At 45.6% G+C, this 20,615-nt stretch overlaps 1 protein-coding gene across 3 annotated transcripts in view; it reads right to left on the minus strand.

Annotated features, from left to right (window-relative positions):
• cep112 (centrosomal protein 112) overlaps positions 1–20,615 on the minus strand; it is a 286,047-nt gene that overhangs the window by 9,190 nt on the left and 256,242 nt on the right. For all 3 annotated transcript variants that reach the window (XM_055653750.1, XM_055653748.1, XM_055653749.1), the window contains one exon: positions 7,484–7,585. In XM_055653750.1, coding sequence (XP_055509725.1) covers positions 7,484–7,585 — 102 coding nt within the window. The remainder of the gene's footprint in view (positions 1–7,483; positions 7,586–20,615) is intronic.

Consider the following 20,615-nt stretch of genomic DNA (forward strand, 5'->3'; position numbering starts at 1 on the left):
ACCTTCTTGCAGGTGGGTGCTGTCATTAAGTTCTCTGTCACTGAATATCCCCAATCTCCCATTGCTCCCGATGTTAATGCTCCCGATGTTGGGGGAGACCAGAACCAGGGGCCACAGTTTAAGAATAAGGAGTAAGCCATTTAGAACGGAGATGAGGAAACACTTTTTCTCACAGAGAGTGGTGAGTCTGTGCAATTCTCTGCCTCGGAGGGCGGTGGAGGCAGGTTCTCTGGATGCTTTCAAGAGAGAGCTAGATAGGGCTCTTAAAAATAGCAGAGTCAGGGGATATGGGGAGAAGGCAGGAACGGGGAACTGATTGGGGATGATCAGCCATGATCACATTGAATGGTGGTGCTGGCACGAAGGGCCGAATGGCCTCCTCCTGCACCTATTGTCTATTGTCCATTGCAGCTCACTCCCCCAAAATTGTCTCCACTGTGAGACCCTTTCCCCACACTCTCTCCCCATCCCCATCTCATCTTCCACTTCCCCATCTCTGCTGGCTAACTCAGCACCTTTTCATATTCTATCATCTGATACTTTCTCCTGTACGTAATGCCTTGGCTCACAAGTAGAACATAATACTGCTGAGACGGAGCCTTGCCCTTTGCTAGCTCCACTGCTTTAAGGCAGTATTTCCACATGTGATGCAATTTTCCAGGGTAACGGTTGTTGGGAACAATATTGGCTTCTGGTTTAAATGATGCTGGGGCTCTGGGGAGGAAGTGTATTTGCACCAGAGTCTGCAGCAAGTTGTTCTTTCCAACAATCATCAGGCTCTTGAGCACGACACCACACTGACCACGACTGTGAACATCAATGGACTGTCTGGTTGCACATACAGTACAGAAACAGGCCCTTCGGCCCAACTTGCCCACATCGACCAACGTGTCCCATCTACGCTAGTCCCACCTGCCTGCGTTTGTCCCATATCCCCTAAAATCTTTCCTATCCATGTACCTTTCCAAGAGTCTTTAAAATGCTGATATAGTATCTGCCTCAACTACCTCCTCTGGCAGCTTGAATCCCCTCCTCTGGGTAAAAGACTCTGTGTGTTTGATAGGTGCTAAACAAGATGAGGGCCCATTAGAGGGAAGGTACTAGCATGGATAGCAGCTTGGCAGAATGGCGCAAAGCAAAGAGTGGGAATAAAGGGGACTTTTTCTGGTTGGCTGCCGTTGACTAGTGGTGTTCCGCAGGGGTCTCAACATTGTATATTAATGATTTGGATGATGGAATTGATGGGTTTGTGGTCAAGTTTATGGATGATACAAATATGCGTGGAGGGAAAGGGAGCAGAGATGTAGCAGGGTGTCTGCTGAAGGACTTGGACAGTGTGCAAAGTAGTGGCAGATGGAATATAGTGGAGCAAAGTGTGCAGTCATGCACTTTGGCAGTAGGAATAAAGGTGTAGACTATTTTCTAAATGGGAGAGGAATCAGGCATTGGAGGTGCAACGGGACCTTGGAGCGCTGGTGCGGGATTCACAAAAGGTTAACTTGCAGTGGATTTGGTAGTAAAGAAAGCAAATGCAATTTTGGCGTTCATTTCGAGAGGACAAGAATATATAATGCTGAGGCTTTAATGTAATGTAATGGATTGGTCAGACTGCATTTGGAATATTGTGAGCAGTTTTGGGCTCCATATTGGAGGAGGGATGTGCTAGCATTGGAGAGGGTCCAGAGCAGGTTGATGAGAATGATCCAGGGGTTGGTTGGATTACTGCATGATGAGCGTTTGACAGCTCTGGGCCTGTACCCGCTGGAGTTTAAAAGGATGAGGTGGGATCTCATTGAGACTTACCGAATAGTAAGAGGCCTGGATAGAGTCGATGTGGAGATGTTTCCACTCGTGGGAGAGTCTAGGAACCAGAGGGTACAGCCTCAGAATAATACGGGCTGAAAAGATGAAGTACGAGGGGAAGCTGGCCAGGAATATAAAGAAGGACGGTAAAAGCTTCTTTAGATATGTTAAGGGGAAAAGAATAGCAAATGTGGGTCAAATGTGGGTCCCTTGAAGGCAGACACGGGTGAAATTATTATGGGGGACAAGGAAATGGCAGAAGAATTGAGCAGGTACTTCAGGTCTGTCTTCACTAAGGAAGACACAAACAATCTCCCAGAAGTACTGGAGATTAGGATCTAAGGGGGTAGAGGAACTGAAAGAAATTTTCATTGGGCGAGAAATAGTATTGGGTTGGCTAATGGGACTAAAGGAATGATAAATCCCCTGGGCCTGATGGTCTGCATCCCAGGGTCCTCAGGGAGGTGGCTCTAGAAATAATGGTCGCATTGGTGATAATTTTCCAATGTTCAGGATCAGTTCCTGTGGATTGGAGGATAGCTAATGTTATCCCACTTTTCAAGAAAGGAGTGAGAAAGAAAACAGGGAATTACAGACCAGTTAGCCTGACTTCGATGGTGGGAAAGATGCAGGAGTCAATTATTAAAGAGGTAATAATGGGGCATTCTAATAGCAGTAAAATGATTAGTCCAAGTCAGCATGGATTTATGAAAGGAAAATCATGCTTGACTAATCTTCTGGAATTTTTTGAGGATGTGACAAGTAAAATGGATGAAGGGGAGCCAGTGGATGTAGTGTATCTAGACTTTCAGAAAGCCTTTGATAAGGTCCCACACGGGAGACTGGTGACAAATTAGAGCACATGGTATTGGGGGTAGGGTGTTGAAGGGTGTAGAAGGATGAGGGGAAGATCTTATAGAAACATATAAAATTATAAAAGGACTGGACAAGCTAGATGCAGGAAAAATGTTCCCAATGTTGGGCGAGTCCAGAACCAGGGGCCACAGTCTTAAAATAAAGCGAAGCCATTTAAGACTGAGGTGAGAAAAAACTTTTTCACCCAGAGAGTTGTGAATTTGTGGAATTCCCTGCCACAGAGGGCAGTGGAGGCCAAATCACTGGATGGATTTAAGAGAGAGTTAGATACGGCTTTAGGGGCTAGTGGAATCAAGGGATATGGGGAGAAGGCAGGCACGGGTTATTGATTGGGGACGATCAGCCATGATCACAGTGAATGGCGTTGCTGGCTCGAAGGGCCGAATGGCCTCCTCCTGCACCTATTTTCTAATAAAAGGATGTACCTTTAGAAAGGAGATGAGGAGGAATTTCTTTGGCCAGAGGGTGGTGAATCTGTGGAATTCATTGCCACAGACGGCTTTTTCATTGGGATTTTTTACAACGGAGGTTGACAGATTCTTCATTAGTATGGGTGTCAAAGGTTACGGAGAGAAGTAGGAGAATGGGATTGAGAGGGATAGGTAGATAAGGTCTGATTGAATGGGGGAGTAGACTTGATGGGCCGAATGGCTTAATTCTGCTCCTATGACGTGACCTCTGTCCACAGCCCTCTTGATTTTATACTTCTTGTATAGAGATCACTTCTCGGCCTCTTGCGTCCAACCTCTCCCTATAGCACAGGCCCTTAAATCCTATAACTTGTGGTTATCAATGTATTGAATGTTTTTGTTTATTTTATATTATCAATGTATATAGTATTTACAGGCCTGTAATGCTGCTGCAAGTAACAATGTCATTGTTGTGCTGACAATCAAACACTCTCGACTCTTAATTGTGGTAAATCTGCGGAGGTAAGTTCCATGTTTTGGGATTGTACTGTCGATGATGGCAGGTGATGCAGAGTGGTTTAATTTATGAGTCGTTTGGCTTTGCTGGGCTCTTTAATGAGGAACCGCAGCACAGATGTGATCGCCCGCCCGTTCCCCCCGAATCATTGGCTTAAATGCTTACACACTGTCTAAACACTCCAGTATGCCCCACAGCTTTGTACAGCCAGGAGAAAAGTGGCTGGAGGTTGTGGAGCAAAACAGCTGTTGCCCCATTCTGGAGGTGAAATGTGCAGATGAAAGTGCAAGGTAAATCCGTGATGTGACAGGAATGCGTGCAGAACAATTGTTACTCTGCTGATAAGCTGCCATAAAGATTGGCTGCAATCTCCCGTTCCATTGCTTAAAGCATTCGCTACAAAAAACATCTCATCGCTGAAAGGAAAGAAAAAAAAAAGATTTGTGGCTCTAGAATTAGATAAGCACAACTGGGATTTGTTTCTCTGGAATTGCTGCAGAGGAACAGGTTATCTACAGGGCAGTTTTACTGTACACGTGTTGGCATTTTCTTTTTGATACACTGGGTCATTGTGCTGCCGTCGGGACGAATGACAATGAAACCAAAGATCCTATAGCGAGCAAGATAGTCCACTCGACGAGAAAGTCGTAGTACGCTCATGGGCAGATTCATGGGTAATTTCCGGCCCCATTTCCGTAACCAGCTTCCGTCTCCGCACCAAAAGGTCCCATAGCGGAGCAAAGAAAACTAGTGCGGAGACGGAAACCGGTTACGGAAACATCCTCGTAAAAATAAAAGTTATTTGGTAAAAATCTTCTCCTCATTTTCAGAATTTTAATTTATTAACACAAACTGTTCCCCCGCAACATTGATTACACTGCGGGTCGGGTCGGGTTACTGAAATGGATGAAAAAAAGGCCCATGTTCGGCTCCGTTGCGTACTACACGTCAGCCCATTGCATTTAGCGAGAGTGGTCTATCTTGCTCCGCTATAGGATCTTTGCTCTTGACTCTTGAAAGTCAAGAGGAACATCACGGGAACTGGCGCTTCAGCCCACGATGTTTATATTGAACATGATGCCGAGGTAAACAAATCTCCTCTGCCTGCATATGATCCATATCCTTCCATGCCCCGCACGTCCTGGGTGGCACAGTGGCGCTGCAGAGACTCAGAGACCCAGGTCCGATCCTGACCGCAGGAGTTTGTGCGTTCTCCCTGGTGACTGCGTGGGTTTTCTCTGGGTGCTCCGGTTTCCTCCCATATTGCTAAGGAAGTGCAGGTTTGCAGGTTTAAGAAGGAATGGCAGACGCTGGAAAATCGAAGGTAGACAAAAAATGCTGGAGAAACTCGGCGGGTGAGGCAGCATCTATGGAGCGAAGGAAATAGGCAACGCCTATTTCCTTCGCTCCATAGATGCTGCCTCACCCGTTGAGTTTCTCCAGCATTTTTTGTCGACCAGGTTTACAGGTTAATTCGCTTCTGTAAATTGTCCCTAGTGTGTGGGATAGAAAACTGGGATAACATAGAACTGGTGTAGGAGTGACGATTAGTTGGTGAGGACTCAGTGGGTCGAAGGGCCTGTTTCAACGCTGTATCTCTAAACTAAACTAAATCCATGTGGCTATCTAAACGTCTCATAAAGGCCACTTTGGTATTTGCCTCCACCACCACCCCTGGCATCCAATACTCTCTCCAATACTCAGAAATCTGAATCTGAATCTGATCTGAATCTGAATCTGGAGATGATTTCAATGGTTTGGTAGACAATAGCCACTGACATTAGGTGTAGTGAGTTTCCTGCTTTGACAATGCCACAATAGATCATAGGTGCAGGAGTCCCCCTTCGAGTACCCAGCACTGCCATTCATGTGATCATGACTGATCTATCCCCAAAGAGCCCCCCGTTCCTCTTTCTTGAAAGCATCCAGAGAACCGGCCTCCACCGCCCTCTGAGGCAGGGAATTCCACAGACTCACCACTCTCTGTGAGAAAAAGCGTTTCCTCGTCTCCGTTCTAAATGGCTTAATCCTTATTCTTAAACTGTGGCCCCTGGTTCTGGACTCCCCCAACATCGGGAACATGTTTCCTGCCTCTAGCGTGTCCAAGCCCTTAACAATCTTATATGTTTCAATGAGATCCCCTCTCATCCTTCTAAACTCCAGAGTGTTTACCAAAGAGAAATGTTGCCTATTTCCTTCGCTCCATTGATGCTGCCGCACCCGCTGAGTTTCTCCAGCATTTTTGTCTGCCTTCAAAGAGATAAAACCTGTCCTAGTCATCGTCTGCTCTGGCACTGTCGCCGTGCTGGCATCTCCACACTATACACAGCAAACAGTCGACAGGAAACACAACGTGAAATAAAATCTCACCGGAGCTGTTGTGGGAAGCAAATACTCTTCCACCACCCCGCAAACCCTGCTGTAAGCTGCCACTTTGCCAGCTTCAACGAGGTGCAAGTCATCTGCACAGCTCCCTACAGGCGGCAGCCAGCCACGTAGATAGTGGCGCAAGGATTCAGACAAGGACACAGCTGTATAAGGACAGCACATTTCTACATGTAACTCGTTCACTCTGCTAACTCCGTTAAGTGTATCAGGCCAGAATACACCGAGTGAGGTGACAATGCAAATGGGTCCAGTGGCTCCATGTGATTGAGGGGTGGAGAACGGCAGTTTGTGTTCTTAATCTTAATAGCTGATCAGGCAACATACATATTAAAAAGGGGCAAAGTTGAAAGGAGATGGGTGGGGCGTCTTTTGCACAGAGAGAGCTGGCTGCCTCAGGTGGCGGTGGAGGAAGATACAATAGTAGCATTTAAGAGATTCTTGGATAAGCACAGGGATATGCAGCACGGTGGCACAACGGTAGAGCTGCAGTCTTACAGCAGTCACAGGTTCAATCCTGACTATGGGTGCTGTCTGTACGGAGTTTGTACATTCTCCCTGTGACCACATGGGTTTTCTCTGGGTGCTCTGGTTTCCTCCCACACTCCAAAGACGGTCTGAAGAAGGGTCTCGACCCGAAACGTCACCCATTCCTTCTCTCCAGTGATGCTGCCCGTCCCGCTGAGTTACTCCAGCATTTTGTGCCTATCTTTGGTTTAAAGCAGCATCTGCAGTTCCTTCCGTCACATACAACAGATAATCCTCTGACATTTTCACCACCTCCATTGGGATCCCACCACTGGCCACATCTTCCCATTTCCTCCCCTTTCGGCATTCCGCAGAGACAGCTCCCTCCGTGTCTCTGGATTTAAGAGAGAGTTAGATAGAGCTCTAGGGGCTAGTGGAAACAAGGGATATGGGCAGAAGGCAGGCACGGATTATTGATTGGGGATGATCAGCCATGATCACAATGAATGGCGGTGCTGGCTCGAAGGGCCGAATGGCCTCCTCCTATGTTTCTATGTTTTCCACACAAGTTTGCAGGTTAATTGGCTTTGATAAGTTGTAAAAATTGTCCCTAGTGTGTGTAGGTTAGTGTATGAGGTGATCGCTGGTCAGTGCAGACTCAGTGGACCGAAGGGCCTGTTTCTGCACTGTATCTCTAAAGGTCTAAAGTCTACATACGTGCTGGTCCAGCTGAGATTCTCGTCGATGATGACCCCCCCAGGACGTCGATGGTGGGAACTCTGATAGTAATAACATTGAATGCCAAGGAATGCAACTGATGGCATTGGTGGCATACTGCTCGAGAGGGAAATGTCCCAGTGTTTCTGTCCTGTTGCTGCCTCAGCGTTGGTGAGATATCTCACAGTGACCAGGACCAGCTACATGGTGAAGCATTGGAAAGATACCTGACACCCACGGACAGAGACATCCATCCCAGAACCAATTAATCGCTTCAGAAGACAGGAAGGAAACTGACGAGGTTTACCTGAGACTTCATGGAATCAATGGTGTCTTCAAGTTCTTTCTGGATGGCAGCGGGCATCAGTCCTTTGATTTTCATCTCGCACTCTTGCTGGGTTTGAACGATCTGAAACGAAAGCGGGGAGAATGTCAATCAGTTCATACAATTAACTAAAGGCTGTCGTGTCTTACAAGATGGACAAAGTCTGCCGATGATGCAACTGAACGTGGAGACTTGTCAGAAATGGAACGTGTTGTTATTAAAGGGATGAAGACAAACATATTTATCACCACCTCAATGCAGTCAATTAAGCATTTCTGTATCTAACTCGAAACAGCCAGTGCATTATAGGCAACACAGCAGCCAATCCTCCACCTGCAAGCCCCCATGACAATGTGGTGATGTGGTTACCTTACGAGGAAAGATTAAAAACGTTGGGCTTCAGTTTTTGGAGTTTGGAAGAATAAAAGGTAGCTTCGTTCAACATACTCGATATAATTCAGGGTAGGCACTAGCTGTACGCAATCCATATCCCTCCATTCCCTGCGTATCCACATGTCTGTCTAAAAGGCATAAGAGCATGCCCGAAAGGTCACCCATTCCATCTCTCCAGAGATGCTGCCTAAATCGCTGAGTTACTCCAGTATTTTGTGTCTACCTTCGATTTAAAGCAGCATCTGCAGTTCTTTCTTACGCATAAGGGAATGCTTACTCTTCATCCCATGGTTTGAAGGCGGGAATGGTCCACAGTGGATGTCTCTCTATAAGGGAGTCCTCCCCCTTTACTTCGGGGACCTGGGGTGGAGACAAAATGGCTGTGTCCTGTAACAGGTTCTTGAGCCGGTTCACGGACTCGCCAGCCGCCTGTCACTTCTGTGGCGAGGAAGAGACCGTGTTCCATTTGTACGTGCAGTGTGAGAGGTTGCAGCCCCTGTTCGACTATCTGAAGGGGCTACTCCTCAAGCTTTGGCTACATTTTAGCCCCACACTCCTAATATTTGGGCAGCCGGTACAGAGGGGGGAAGGACGGGAGGGAGAGGGCGATCTCCCTGTCCGTCTGCTTATTTGCCATTGCTTAAGGGATAAACTTTGGCTATGAAACTGGAGTGATCTCCCATATCTTTAACTTGCTCTGCTTTCATCTGGAGTTAGTCTAACTGAATGGAACCGAGCTATCAAACTTGGTAGTGAAAAGAAAGGGCAACACCTTCTGCGTCTAAATGCTGAGCAAATGCAACTTAGATTCCATTAGGTGTCTCAGTCAAGAGTCCCAGAACTAGCATTCTGCAGATACTGTGAGCATGGGAACTGCATAAATATAGATTGGAGTAGAATAACAACAGCCCTCATTCATGTTGTGCTTTAAACAATAAAAATGTTCCAGGCAAAATTCTGCCTGAGTTAAACATGTTAAGAACAGTTGTATAACACTGAGTCAAAGTTTTATGGAGCAACAGATCTGTAAAGATCTACAGAAATAATTTGAGATCTTAGGAGCAAGGTATTTGAGGCAAGATAGACACAAAATGCTGGAGTAACCCAGTGGGACAGGGCAGCAACTCTGGAGAGGAGGAATGGGTGACGTTTCGGGTCGAAACTCTTCTTGAGACTGATCTTCAGAGATGCTGCTTGTCCAGTTGTGTCTATTTCTGGTTTAAACCAGCATCTGCAGCTCCTTCTGATGTATTTGAGGCAAGGATGCCAAACCCCAATCTGTGCTGGATTTTGATATGGATGAGAAATGGATGAACCACCTGGTGGCGCAGCAGCGGTTGCCTTGCCAACAGCCTGTCTCATCCTTTCCTTCCTTTGTTGTTTTATAGTATGTGTTAGAGGTATGTTTTAGTGTTCTTTAGCTTTGTTTTATGTGGGGGGTGGGGATTGGGGGAAACTTTTTTTAATCTCTTATCTCGACGGAGATGCGATTTTTTCCCCATATCGTATCTCCGTCTGCATTGCAGCCTAACATTGAGGAGCTGGCGGCCTCTTGCTGGGGATCGACTTTGGAAGCTCCAACCAGGGGAGCCAGTGAACTTTAACATCGTGGAGCTCGCGGTCCTTTGTTTGGGGACCGACTTTGGGAGCTCCATCCCCGGGAGCTTCGACGCCCTGATTGCGGGAGCTTCAACCGCCCCGATGTGGGGTCTTCGATCGCCGGCTGTGGGAGATAATAGACAATAGACAATAGGTGCAGGAGTAGGCCATTCGGCCCTTCGAGTCTTACCATGTGATCATGGCTGATCATCCCCAATCAGTACCCCGTTCCTGCCTTCTCCTCATATCCCCTGACTCCGCTATTTTTAAGAGCCCTATCTAGCTCTTTCTTGAAAGCATCCAGAGAACCTGCCTCCACCAGCCTCTGAGGCAGAGAATTCCACAGACTCACCACTCTCTGTGAGAAAAAGGTTTCCTTGTCTCCATTCTAAATGGCTTACTCCTTATTCTTAAACTGTGGCCCCTGGTTCTGGTCTCCGCCAACATCGGGAACATGTTTCCTGACTCTTGCCTGTCCAAGCCCTTAACAATCTTATATGTTATGACTGCGGATGGTTCGATTGCCCCGACCACGGGACAATAAAGAGGAAAGAAAATTAGACTTTATTGCTTTCCATCACAGTGAGGAATCGGCTGTGGTGGATGTTTATGTTAACTTTTATGTATTGTCTGTCTCGAAATGGGCAATAGACAGGGATGTGCATTATCACCCCTGTTATTTGCCCTTGCGATTGAACCTCTAGCGGAAAGTATAAGAGTACATCCGAATATTCACGGCTATAACACTAAATACTCCAATAATAAAATATCATTATATGCAGATGATGAATTATTATATATCATCAATTCCCAAGTTAGCATTCCAAGTATATTCCAAGTATATATATCTTATAGAGGAATTTGGTTCCTTTTCAGGATATAGAATGTTTCCTTCAGGAAGCAACTATAACACATTCCTTTGCATTACATCAGCTCAACCAGCTGCGCTACCGCTTGCTGCTGCCACCTGGGAACCTTCTGCTGTGTTAACATAGAACTGGCGTGAACGGGTGGATGTGGTGGGCTGAAGAGCTTGTTTCCATGCTGTACATCTAAACTAAAGGTTGCCACATAAATGAGACATTTGGACAGACAAGGAAAAGGCCGAACAACATGGCAGGTTTTCAGGAATTCCTTGGAGAAAGTGAGAGGGAGGCAGAGAGGTGGGGAGCAGCAAGGAAAGAATTTCTTGGGGAAAGAGGAAGAGGTAGAGAGGAGGAGGGAAACAAATTCCAGGGTGCAGCCGATATTGGCACCCCCATTAAAAGCCCTGTCCCATGGTACGAGTTCATTCCAAGAGCTCTCGTGGTAAGCACGGAGAATGAACGTAGCGGGTACGTCGGAGCTCGGGGACGTCTCTAAGTGCTAACGGCAGGTACTCGGGAAGACTCGCCAACGGCAAGTAAGCACGGGAAGACTCGTGAAGATTTTTCAACATGTTGAAAAATGTCCACGAGAGCCCTGAGTACCTGCGAATGGCCATTACCGTAAATCTCTGAGTTCGAATCAGGTCAAACTTGGGAGAGCTCTTGGAATGAACTCGTACCGTGGGACAGGGCTTTTCATCTGGCGGGAAGCGGGGTGGGGGCCAACTTTGAAAGAGGCAACACCGTCGCAGGTCTGTCCTACGCATACAAAAGGTGTGCAACAACCTCAAGTGAGGGAGCCAAATCGGCGGTGTGGATATCTGACTGAACCTTAGCAGTGGTCAGAGCCCCACCGGATTTTGCAGAGGCAGCTTTCAGTAGGTTGCTCAGTTATTTCTTACCTGTCAGCCTGTTCTGCATCTTTCTAAAACACTTTAGCTGCAGCGATATATCTTTGAAGTCTGTAAGGCACAGATCCGATTCCCATCAAAACAAGGATGTCAAAAAAGAAAAAAAGATCTGTAACATGTTCCTATAACTCAGTGTGATAATAAGGAGAACACCAAACAGATGCTATCCATATTATTTTGAACGCTTTAAAAAAATCTTCAGTTTTTGGCTTCAAAAGATGATCAGGCACCCCGCCCTCACTCTCACCTCACCTACTCATGAAAGCCTCTTTACTGCTGCCTTGTCAGTGAGGACTTGAACCTCAGTGAATTCTGACAATGCCACTAAATTATTGTTGTTGGGGACAACAACCCACCTTGCTGTGAATCACAGCTGCAATTAAAGATGAACGAGGGAGGGGTGGGTATAGGGGTGGATCAGTTTTACTTGACTCATGGCATCAAACGTCTTTCAAGGACAACTTCTTCTGCATTTCAAAATAAAGGAAAACTGATTAAGACGACTTCTTCAAATCCACCTTCAACCCATTGTGTCCTTAATGTTAATATTCTATAGAATATGGTGGTGGGGGGGGCCCCGGGGGCAGTCACAGCTCGAGACATCGTGAAGCTTCAGTCTAAAACCAGACTGAGCTGCATGGTGCTCACTCAGGGTGAGGGATAGATCCCAAACTGCTTCAAGCATTGACACCGAGCCACATGGTAATGGATGGGAGGGGGAGAGGGAAACATAGAAAATAACTGGGTGCAGGAGTAGGCCATTCAGCCCTTCGAGCCTGCACCGCCATTCAATATGATCATGGCTGATCATCCAACTCAGTATCCCGTACCTGCCTTCTCTCCATACCCCCTGATCCCTTTAGCCACAAGGGCCACATCTAACTCCCTCTTAAATATAGCTAATGAACTGGCCTCAACTACCTTCTGTGGCAGAGAATTCCAGAGATTCACCACTCTCTGTGTGAAAAATGTTTTTCTCTTCTCGGTCCTAAAAGATTTCCCCCTTATCCTTAAACTGTGACCCCTTGTTCTGGACTTCCCCAACATCGGGAACAATCTTCCTGCATCTAGCCTGTCCAACCCCTTAAGAATGTTGTAAGAGGGAGAGGGAGAGGGAGAGAGAGAGGGAGAGAGGGAGAGAGAGAGAGACCTGCAGGCTTGGTATTCAAGTGTTCATCCAGGTACATTTTTAATATTTTGGGTCTTCTTCCTTACTCACTGCAGGGATTCAGATACCCATCATTCTTTCAATGATGTCTTGGTTTCAATTGCACTCTATCCTAAAGGAAGTGCTCTACATTATAGGAATGATCCAACCTATTTAATAGAGTTTTTGGGTGCCTGGAACAGTCTGCTAGGGGGTGATGATGGAACCATATACAACAGTGGAACATAGAGGCTTTTAGATAGGCACATGGATATGCAGGAATGGAGGGAAATGGACCAAGTGCAAGCAGCTGCTATCGTTTTTGAAAAAGACCTAGAGTGCTGGAGTAACTCAGCGGGTAAGGCAGCAACCCTGGAGAATGTGGATAGATGAGGTTTTGGTTTGGGACCCTTCTACAAATTCTTTTGGCATCAAATCCAGGACAAATAGACTCAGGAATAGTTGCTTTCCGAGAATTATAACTACTATTAATTCTAATTCACATATGCACTGACTTCACTGCCCAACACGGACTTCCATCTGTATATATGTATATATGTATGTAGCGCCGCAGAAATTGTGCACCTATTCCCGCCCCCATCCCCCCCCCCCTTCTCCCTTCTGTTTTTTTGTTTTTTCTGTTTCTTGTTTTTTGTGCTAAATTGTATGTATGCACTGAGTACGAGCAGCTTTCATTTTCACTGTACATGTATAGTGACAATAAATGGCATATCTATATCTATCTATATCTATATCTATCTATCTATCTATCTATATCTATATCTATCATGTTTGCCGTGGACATTGTGGGCCGAAGGGCCTGTTCCTGTGCTGTACTGTTCTATGTTCTGTCCTGTCAATGCTTGCTCGTCGTAGACTGAGTTTTCTTTCACAAAAATGCTGGAGAAACTCAGCGGGTGCAGCAGCATCTATGGAGCGAAGGAAATAGGCAACGTTTCGTCCCAAAACGTTGCCTATTTCCTTCGCTCCATAGATGCTGCTGCACCCGCTGAGTTTCTCCAGCACTTTTGTGTACCTTCGATTTTCCAGCATCTGCAGTTCCTTCTTAAGCACGAGTTTTCTTTCACACCGGCTTGGCGTACTTTTATTCTCAGCTTTTACAGGTTTCAGCAGATGCTTTCCCTTGGGTGAGGCTCAGTTGAAACAAGAGCGAGCGTGCGAGCTGTGGCACAAGTGACCGGGATTAACACCAGCGCTCAGGGATGGGTGCCATGCAGCCAGTTCCTGCCCGCTCTCCACAAACCCCGAGGAAAAAAGGCAGGCTCCTTCCAAAGTGGCAAGGACTTCAAAGTCATTCTGCAAGACAGCTTTTTGAACACCTCATCGAAAGAAGCTCTGCCAAAACTCAAGGATGCAAGTAGTAAATGGTGAGAAAGAGAAAAACAGAGACAGATACTCCAAATAAAATAATAAAAAAGCCTTAATCTCCTCGGTGTATCACGGCAATCAGGCAAGATAATATAATCTACAAGTAAAATGTTATTAGCAGCAAGATCACTAATTGCTATGCTTGTCACTCAGACATGTGTGACCAAACACTCTCAGCAGGAGGGAGGACTCTTCTGCAAAGGTGTGAGGTGATACAGGAATTGAGAAACTGCTGCTAAGAACAGTTCACTGCATCATTCTTTCAGCCTCAGTAATGACCAGATAACTCAAGTAGGAATAACAGCTTCCTAAAAAAACGCAAAGTGCCTGTGTAACTCAGGGGGTCAGACAGCATCTCAGGGTGTCATGGATAGGTGACGTTTTGGGTCGGGACGCTCTATGGATGGACCCTACTTCAGTATGAAGCCTGAAGAAGGATCCCGACCCGAAACGTCACTTATTCGTGTCTTCTAGAAATGTTGCCTGACCTGCCGAGTTACTTCAACACTTTGTGTTTTTTTATTTGTAAACCAGCATCTGCATTTTCTCGCGTCTCCAATAAAAACTTGTTTTTTAAAAAATATTAATTTTATTAGAAGCAATTGTACAAGGAGAAAGTAATCGACATACCAATTATACAATTTTCGTACAGCTTGAGTTTTACCATTTTATAAACTGAGAAGTGAATTGGAAAAAAAGTAAAAAGGAAAGAATGAAAAGGAAGAAGAAAGATACGAAAAAGGAAGAAGAAAAACCCCAGAACTAACAAAGAAGTGAAAATAAAAAAGCAGAGATATATCCCACTACCGTTCCCTACGCCCGCTCACCAGACCCTAGCGTCGGATTTGAATTTGTGTTCAACCATTCTGTTGTTGAAGAAATTCAATGAAAGGAGACCATATTTTGGAAAATTGGTCTGATTTGTCAGACAAAACAAGCTTTATTTTTTTCTAAATGTAGTGTCTCGGTCGGTCATTTCTGTGATCCACATCTTGACTGTACTTCTGGTTTGTTTTTAACGTGTGATTCTATATTGAGAAGAGTGGAACACAAGTGGGTGGTGAACCTGTGGAATTCATTTCCACCCACGGCGGTGGAGGCCAACTGAGTGTGTTTGTTTAAAGCAGAGATTAATAGGTCCTTGATTAGTTAGGGTGTCAAAGGTTACGCAGAGAAGGCAGGCGAATGGGGTTGAGAGGGAAAAATAGATCAGCCATGATCGAATTGTGGAGCAGACTCGATGGGCCGAATGGTCTAATTCTGCTCCTATATCTTATGAAAAGGAAGACAGATTTGTGTAGAGCCTTTTGTAACAACAATATATCTCACTACGCTAAACAATCAAAGTCATAATGATAGTATCATGTAGCATGGAAACAGACCCTTCAGCCCCATCTTAAGCTGGCCCCATATTCCTCTGAACTTTTCCTATCCATATATCTATTAAATGCTGGCATAGTAAGTTCGAAAGTGTAATCAATCTTGTGTGGCCAACCCAACAGCAAGGAGATGCTGACCAAATAACGGCAAGTCATCCTAATGGGAGGATTAATTTTGTCTCAAATTTAACATCTTATTTGAGTCCATAGCTTAACAGTTGCCCTGCCCAGAACGAGGCCCGTCTTGGAACCATCTTCTACATCGGCCTTCTATACATCTACATTAAGGTTACAGCTTCATTACTTAATTTGAAAGTGATCTTCCATGGTCCATAACCAAGCCTTTCCATCAGGCCCTTCATTCCATCATGCCCATGCTGACCAACATGCCCCATCAACACTGGTCCCACCTGCCCACGTTTGTCCCATATACCTCTAAACCTATCCTATCCATGTACCTGTCTAAATGACAATAGACAATAGGTGCAGGAGTAGGCCATTCGGCCCTTCGAGCCAGCACCACCATTCAATGTGATCATGGCTGATCATCCCCAATCAGTACCCCGTTCCTGCCTTCTCCCCATATCCCCGCTATTTTTAAGAGCCCTATCTAGCTCTCTCTTGAAAGCATCAAGAGAACTTGCCTCCACCACCCTCTGAGGCAGAGAATTCCACAGACTCGCCACTCTCTGTGAGAAAAAGTGTTTCCTCGTCTCCGTTCTAAATGGCTTACTCCTTTTTCTTAAACTGTGGCCCCTGGTTCTGGTCTCCCCCAACATCGGGAACATGTTTCCTGTCTCTAGCGTGTCCAAGCCCTTGACAATAAATGCTTCTTTAACATTGTGGTAGTCCCTGCCTCAACAGCTCCTCCTGACCCAACTACCTCTTTCTGCCTCAACTACCTCCTCTTTCTCAGGCCATTCCCCCAGATCAAGGTTTAGGTTTATTATCGTCACATGTACCGAGGTACAGTGAAAAGCTTTGTTTTGCATGCTACCCAATCAAATCAGATAATATTATACATAAATACAATCAAGTCCCAATAGGTAGAGCATAGGGGAAGATCCAGAATGCAGAATAGAGCTGTCAAGCATTGTAGCGCACCAGTTCCATATGGGGTTCTACCACCAAGACAGCACATGGTTTAGCTGTCTGCTTCAGTGTGCTGTCCTATGGCCATTTAAAAAGCAAAAACACAGGTAAAGAGAGTTGTGGGGGTGGGGGCTTGGGTGGGGATGCTGCTTTTAGGCCTGTCTGCTAATGTGACTGGATGAGTGATTACTCCATCAACACCGTCTGCTGGCCAATTGCATGAACATTTCTGAGCACTTTGCAGGAGCATTCTAGCATAAATGACAAGGTCTGTATCAATCACAGAATACTGATAGTTACAAGAAGCAATTAGGATGGCAAATATTATGTTAGCTTTTACTGTGAGTGCGTTGGAGTTTTAGAGTAGAGAATTGCTGTGGGAACTAAACAAGGCTCAGGTGAGATCACACCTGAGGTGCAGTGTTCCATTTGTTCTCTGATGAGGGTGTAATTATAATGGAGATTCACTCAACTGAGCCTGAGATTTTCATTAGGAGAGGTTGAGCGGAATGATTCTACATCCTTTGGAGATTCAGAAGAAGTTCTGGAGGGCAATGCTTTTCAGAGGCAAAGTTTAAAGGAGATGCATGGGGCAGGTTTCTGTTTACACAGTGGGTGGTGGGTGCCTGGAACGCACTGCCAGGGGTGGTGGTGCAGACATATACAATAGTGGCGTTTAAGATGCTTTTAGATAAGCAGGGATATGGATCATCTGCAAGCAAATGAGATTAATAGAAAATAGGTGCAGGAGTAGGCCATTCGGCCCTTCGAGCCAGCACCGCCATTCAATGTGATCATGGCTGATCATCCCCAATCAGTACCCCGTTCCTGCCTTCTCCCCATATCCCCTGACTCCGCTATTTTTAAGAGCCCTATCTAGCTCTCTCTTGAAAGCATCCAGGAAACCTGCCTCCACTGCCCTCTGAGGCAGAGAATTCCACCGACTCACCACTCTCTGTGAGAAAAAGTGTTTCCTCGTCTCCGTTCTAAATGGCTTACTCCTTATTCTTAACCTGTGGCCCCTGGTTCTGGATTCCCCCACATCGGGAACATGCTTCCTGCCTCTAGCGTGTCCAAGCCCTTATCAATCTTATATGTTTCAATGAGATCCCCACTCATCCTTCTAAACTCCAGAGTGTACAAACCCAGCTGCTCCATTCTCTCAGCACACGACAGTCCCGCTATCCCGGGAATTAACATTGTAAACCTACGCTGCACTCCCTCAATAGCAAGAATGTCCTTCCTCAAATTAGGGGACCAAAACTGCACACAATACTCCAGGTGTGGTCTCACTAGGGCTCAGTACAACTGCAGAAGGACCTCTTTGCTCCAATATTCGATTCCTCTTGTTATAAAGGCCAACATGCCATTCGTTTTCTTCACTGACACAACATAACATTGTGTTTGGTACGGACATTATAGGCCGAAGGGTCTGTTCCTGTACTGTTCTATGTTCTATATTAAGAAGAAAAGTGATCTCATTTTAATGCAAGATATTCCGATGAAATTTGAGCACTTTGATGCTTGGAGGTTTTTTCCTTGGGGAGCGGGGAGTCAGGAATTCGGCATCACTTTCTCTCAGTAGTCTCCAAAATAGTCTACACTTTCTCCAAGGATATACTTGCATTCCCATTTCATCTTTCACCATCTAAGGACATCCCTAAATGCTTGCCATGTGATAAAGTATTTTTGAAGTATAGTCTTAGTTCCAATGCCAATTCACACACTACACGCATCCACAGAAGGCAGTTAAATACATCACTAGACAATTTGATTTATTGTCATTGGCTGGGAGATAAATGTTGGCCAAGACTTTGTAGAAACTTGCCCAGCCTTTTACCTAAGGGTAGATGATGCTTATTTTTTTCCATGTCATCCAACAAACAGCTCCTTTAGTGAGGCATTCCTGCAGTCGGGCCCTAGAGGATCAGCCTATTGTGTTGTATAAGTTCTGTTTAGTTCATTGTTGTCACGTAGACCGGGGAACAGTGAAAAACCTTTGTCCGTGTGCTATCCTATTTATGAGAAAACTATGCGTGGATACAATTAAAACGTCCAGAGCACAGATAAAGGATAATGGGTACAGAATTTAGTGCAAGATAAAGTCCGATTCACGATGGTTGAAAAGTCTTCAATGAGATAGATCGCAGATCAGGATTGCACTTGAGCAGGAGAGAGGACCGTTCTTGTCTGACAACAGCTGAGAAGAAACTGTCCCTGAACCTGGAGGTGTGCGTTTTCAAATGTATGTACCTCTTGCCTGTTGGGAGAGGGGAGAAAAGGGAGTGACTGGGGTGAGGCTAGTCCTCGATTATGCTGGTGGCCTTGCTGAGCAGCGTGATGTATAGATGGAGTAAATGCAAGGGAGGTTGATTTACATAATGGTTTGGGCTGGTTCCACAACTCTCTGCAATTTCAGGCAGTGTTGGATGGAGCTGTTACCAAATCAGACTGCGATGCATCCTGATAAAATGCTTTCTACTGCACATCTGTAGAAGTTGGTGAGGGCTGTCAGGGACACGCCAAACTTGTTAAGCCTTCAAAGGAAGTAGAGAGTTGGTGTGCTTTCATGGCCATAGCTTCGATATGGTTGGTCCAGGATGACATACGTTCAGAGTCCGGTGACCTGCAGAGCCGAATCCCAACGCTATTAAGTTATTTATATGTGGACAAGTGCTGCGGAGTATGTTCAGGCAGGAATGCTTAGCCATTCTTCATGAGCATCCATGAACCTGTCTTCATCAACAGGTTGATGGTGGCGAGAGTCAACAACTTCAACTTCCTGGGAGTGCATATCTCTGAAGATCAATTTTAGCCACAGCTCGACCCGAAACGTCACCTATTCCTTCGCTCCATAGATGCTGCCTCACTCGCTGAGTTTCTCCAGCACTTTTGTCCACGTAATCTTTGTGAATGGGTTGAGAACTAGATCATGGCCAGGAGAGATCTTGCATGGTCTTCTATGAAACAGCATCACCAGGTCCATCTGAGAGGTTCACCCCAAAGTAAAGGAGGTGTTTCATTGAATGAGAGAAGGAACCGTGAACAAAGCTCTAACACTGAATGAATTGGGTTTCAGTAATAGGCAAAAAATAAATAAATACCCAGCAGGGAATGTTAGCTGACTGGACTCATGGGCCCGAGCTACAGGGAGATGTCAAGCAGGGTAGGACTTTAGTCCTTGGAGTGCAGGAGGCTGTGGGATGATCTTATAAAGGCGTGTAAAACCATGAGAGGAATGGGTAGGGTGAATGCACAGTCTTTTACCCAGAGTATGGGAATCCAGAGGATATAGGTTTCAGGTGAGAGGTGTAATAGGAGCCTGTGGTGTAACGTCAGGTGGTCTGGACACTTTAAAATATATTTTAAATGCTGTTATAGTACCTGCCTCAACTACCTCCTCTGGCAGCCAGCTGGTAGTTGAGGCACGTACTATAACAGCATTTAAAAGATATTTGGACAGGTACATGGACAGGAAAGGTTTACAGGGAGACAGGACAAATGTAGATGAAATGGGACTAGCATAGATGGGGCATGTTGGTCGCATGGACAAGTTGAGCCTGAAGCCCGTATCCGTGCTGTGTAGCTCCACAACTGCATACAGATGAAGAACAGTGTGCTTTTTATCAAAGTGACCAGACCATCTGAGATATCTCCCAGTTCAATTGCTTTGGAGGGTGACGTCTAAATATTATGATGTTGAATAATCACGACAGTCCATTGGGTAGCTAGGAGCTGATCTTTTGTTTGTCCTTCAAACATTTAAAACAGGGTGAATTCCTGTCACTGAGCTGGTGTCCTTCACAATGCATCGGAGAGTCATATTCAAGTTTTGCTATTATCTTTCAAATCTGCCTTAATGCTGCTTTTTAAAAATTGTTTGCTATTATCATCATATGTTTCCCGACATCTCTCAGCACTGTGTTATTAATCCCCTCCATCCCTGTGGTTGTATTCTGCTGTGAATTCCTCATCTAAACTTTGCCATGACTTGGCTGGATTCAAACCACATCTAAGGGCTCCTTGGTTCTTTCGCCTCATCCTTCTGAATCTGCTTTTTGTTGTTCCGATTGCCCACCTGGAAAGCCTCCCTTTTTTTTGCCGTTCCGCACTAAAAGATTATGCTTAATTCGGAACGGGGCTGAGACAGCAATAAAAGGAGCCCTAGACTGCCCCTCTGAGCACATTAGCATCCTGCCTTAGATGTGCAGCCTGTGACTAAAGGATTCCACAGCTCATGTGGTGTCACTGACTGGAACACACTATCAGAGACAAAAAGCCTGTGTTGGGGGAATCTTTGAAAGACATTTGTGTTCATCAAGGTGAGTAATGTTAGTG

Source organism: Leucoraja erinacea, chromosome 23 (genome assembly GCF_028641065.1).
Source record: "Leucoraja erinacea ecotype New England chromosome 23, Leri_hhj_1, whole genome shotgun sequence".
In the NCBI taxonomy this organism is placed as follows: domain Eukaryota; kingdom Metazoa; phylum Chordata; class Chondrichthyes; order Rajiformes; family Rajidae; genus Leucoraja; species Leucoraja erinaceus.